Genomic DNA, 1,649 nt, shown 5'->3' with positions numbered 1-1,649 from the left:
TCCCACTGAATCAAATCTGGCTACTGTAATTGCTTTTGAAAGGAATTGGAGGAGAAAGGCAAGGAAAATGGTTGATCCGAAGGAACAAAAGAAGGGTAAACATTTATTGAAGAATTTACATTGTTGTTACTATTAGTATTAATATTAATATTGTTATTGTTGTTGAAAACTATATTTTGTTCATATTCCGAATGTTGTCGCCTTTGGTCCGATCTTTGTTGCTTTGGGAAAATAAGCTTCTCCCCTTCCATCTCTCTATATTTGCTTAAGTACAATTTCAAGGGTCCTACGTATTCCTCAAACCCTAATGTGGTGATTGCCCATATGATATCATCTCCATTGATGGTCTTCCTTTTCTCTCTTTGGCATTTGTCCGATGCCTCCCCCGTCACGAAGCTGATGAATTCCGACACGCATTCTTGAATCGTTTCTTTCGCGTCTTTGGAGATCTTACCATTGCTTGGTATAACTTTTTTCAGAATCCGGCTTACGTTTGCTATGGGAAGGAAACGGTCTTGTTCTTTATTATTGTTGTTTTGATTGTTGTTGTTGTTACTGTTATTGCTATCACAACATGTTACATGTGGGCTTTCGGGGCTTCCTTTGTTAGGCACATGTGTCACGTTTCCATGCTTAATTTCATCTTCCATTTCTTTCTCTCCTTTTTATTTTTCTAAGTGATTAATATCTCTAGCAAAGATTAAAAAATTATTAAGAGACAATAATTTGATAGAAGCATGAGATGTTTTGGGATTTTTATTTTGGATGAAAATAGATGGAACCATTTGCATAAAAGTAGGCTGTTGAAGCTGAAACTGAAAAAAAAAAGGGCCTTATTTTAAACCGAATGAGTCCCCGGGACTCGCTCCGGCGAAGTTGTTATGAGGCTATGACCGTATCTCATTAACTAACATTACTTTTTGTTTAGGAAGTGTAATTGGGAATTTGACATTTTCTTTTCAATAAAATATTTTTTAAGTTTAAAATTTGAACATGTTTTTATTTATTTTTTAATTTTTAAATACAACTCAAAGATATATGGTAAAATTTTAATTCACTTTTAAAATTAAAAAATTTCACGGCTAATATATTAAATAATTTTTTTTTTAATTTTTTAGTAAAATTGAGGTTCTATGAATAAAAATTTCATATTTAAATCTTATCGTACATAAATAGAATATTTAGATTTTCTCTTAGATTTATTTCGAGTTTAAATCCTATTATATGTAAGTATTGTCTACATTTGTTTCATTTATCAGGATATGTATTACTTGTGATTGTAGGCGTAAAAAAAATTCAAATTACAAACAAGTTGATAGTTGAGGTGGTAGCTACCAACGTTGCTTCCATACAGGTAAAAACAAAAGTTTGAACCATAGAAAATGCAGTTACTGAGGGGATTTTACCTTTAAAAGTTCCGGATCCGAGAACAGTTAATTTTAAGTTCAATGTAACTTGGGACACCCTTTTCTTTTAAAAAACTGTTAAGTTAAAAGATGAAAATAAATTATTTTTCCTTTATTATTATTTTAATATTATTCTTTAATTTTCTATTAGAATGTGTTTGAATGAGTGTCATTTCTTTCAAAATTTTTAAATTTCTAGAAAGTAATTTACTTATTTAGATAAAAATAATGGAGGAATTTAAA

General features: G+C 30.2%; 1 protein-coding gene across 1 annotated transcript; it reads right to left on the bottom strand.

The window, feature by feature from the left end:
- On the bottom strand, window positions 1-700 carry LOC107923793 (nuclear transcription factor Y subunit B-1). The gene has a single exon (XM_016853951.2). It carries the CDS (start codon window positions 648-650, stop codon window positions 21-23), a length of 630 nt encoding a protein of 209 aa, XP_016709440.1. The 5' UTR covers window positions 651-700; the 3' UTR covers window positions 1-20.
- Window positions 701-1,649: the final 949 nt, after the last annotated feature.

Source organism: Gossypium hirsutum, chromosome A11 (genome assembly GCF_007990345.1).
Source record: "Gossypium hirsutum isolate 1008001.06 chromosome A11, Gossypium_hirsutum_v2.1, whole genome shotgun sequence".
Classification (NCBI taxonomy): Eukaryota; Viridiplantae; Streptophyta; class Magnoliopsida; order Malvales; family Malvaceae; genus Gossypium; species Gossypium hirsutum.
Note: the sequence above shows the minus strand (reverse complement) of the source record. Positions and strands in the feature narration are given on the sequence as shown.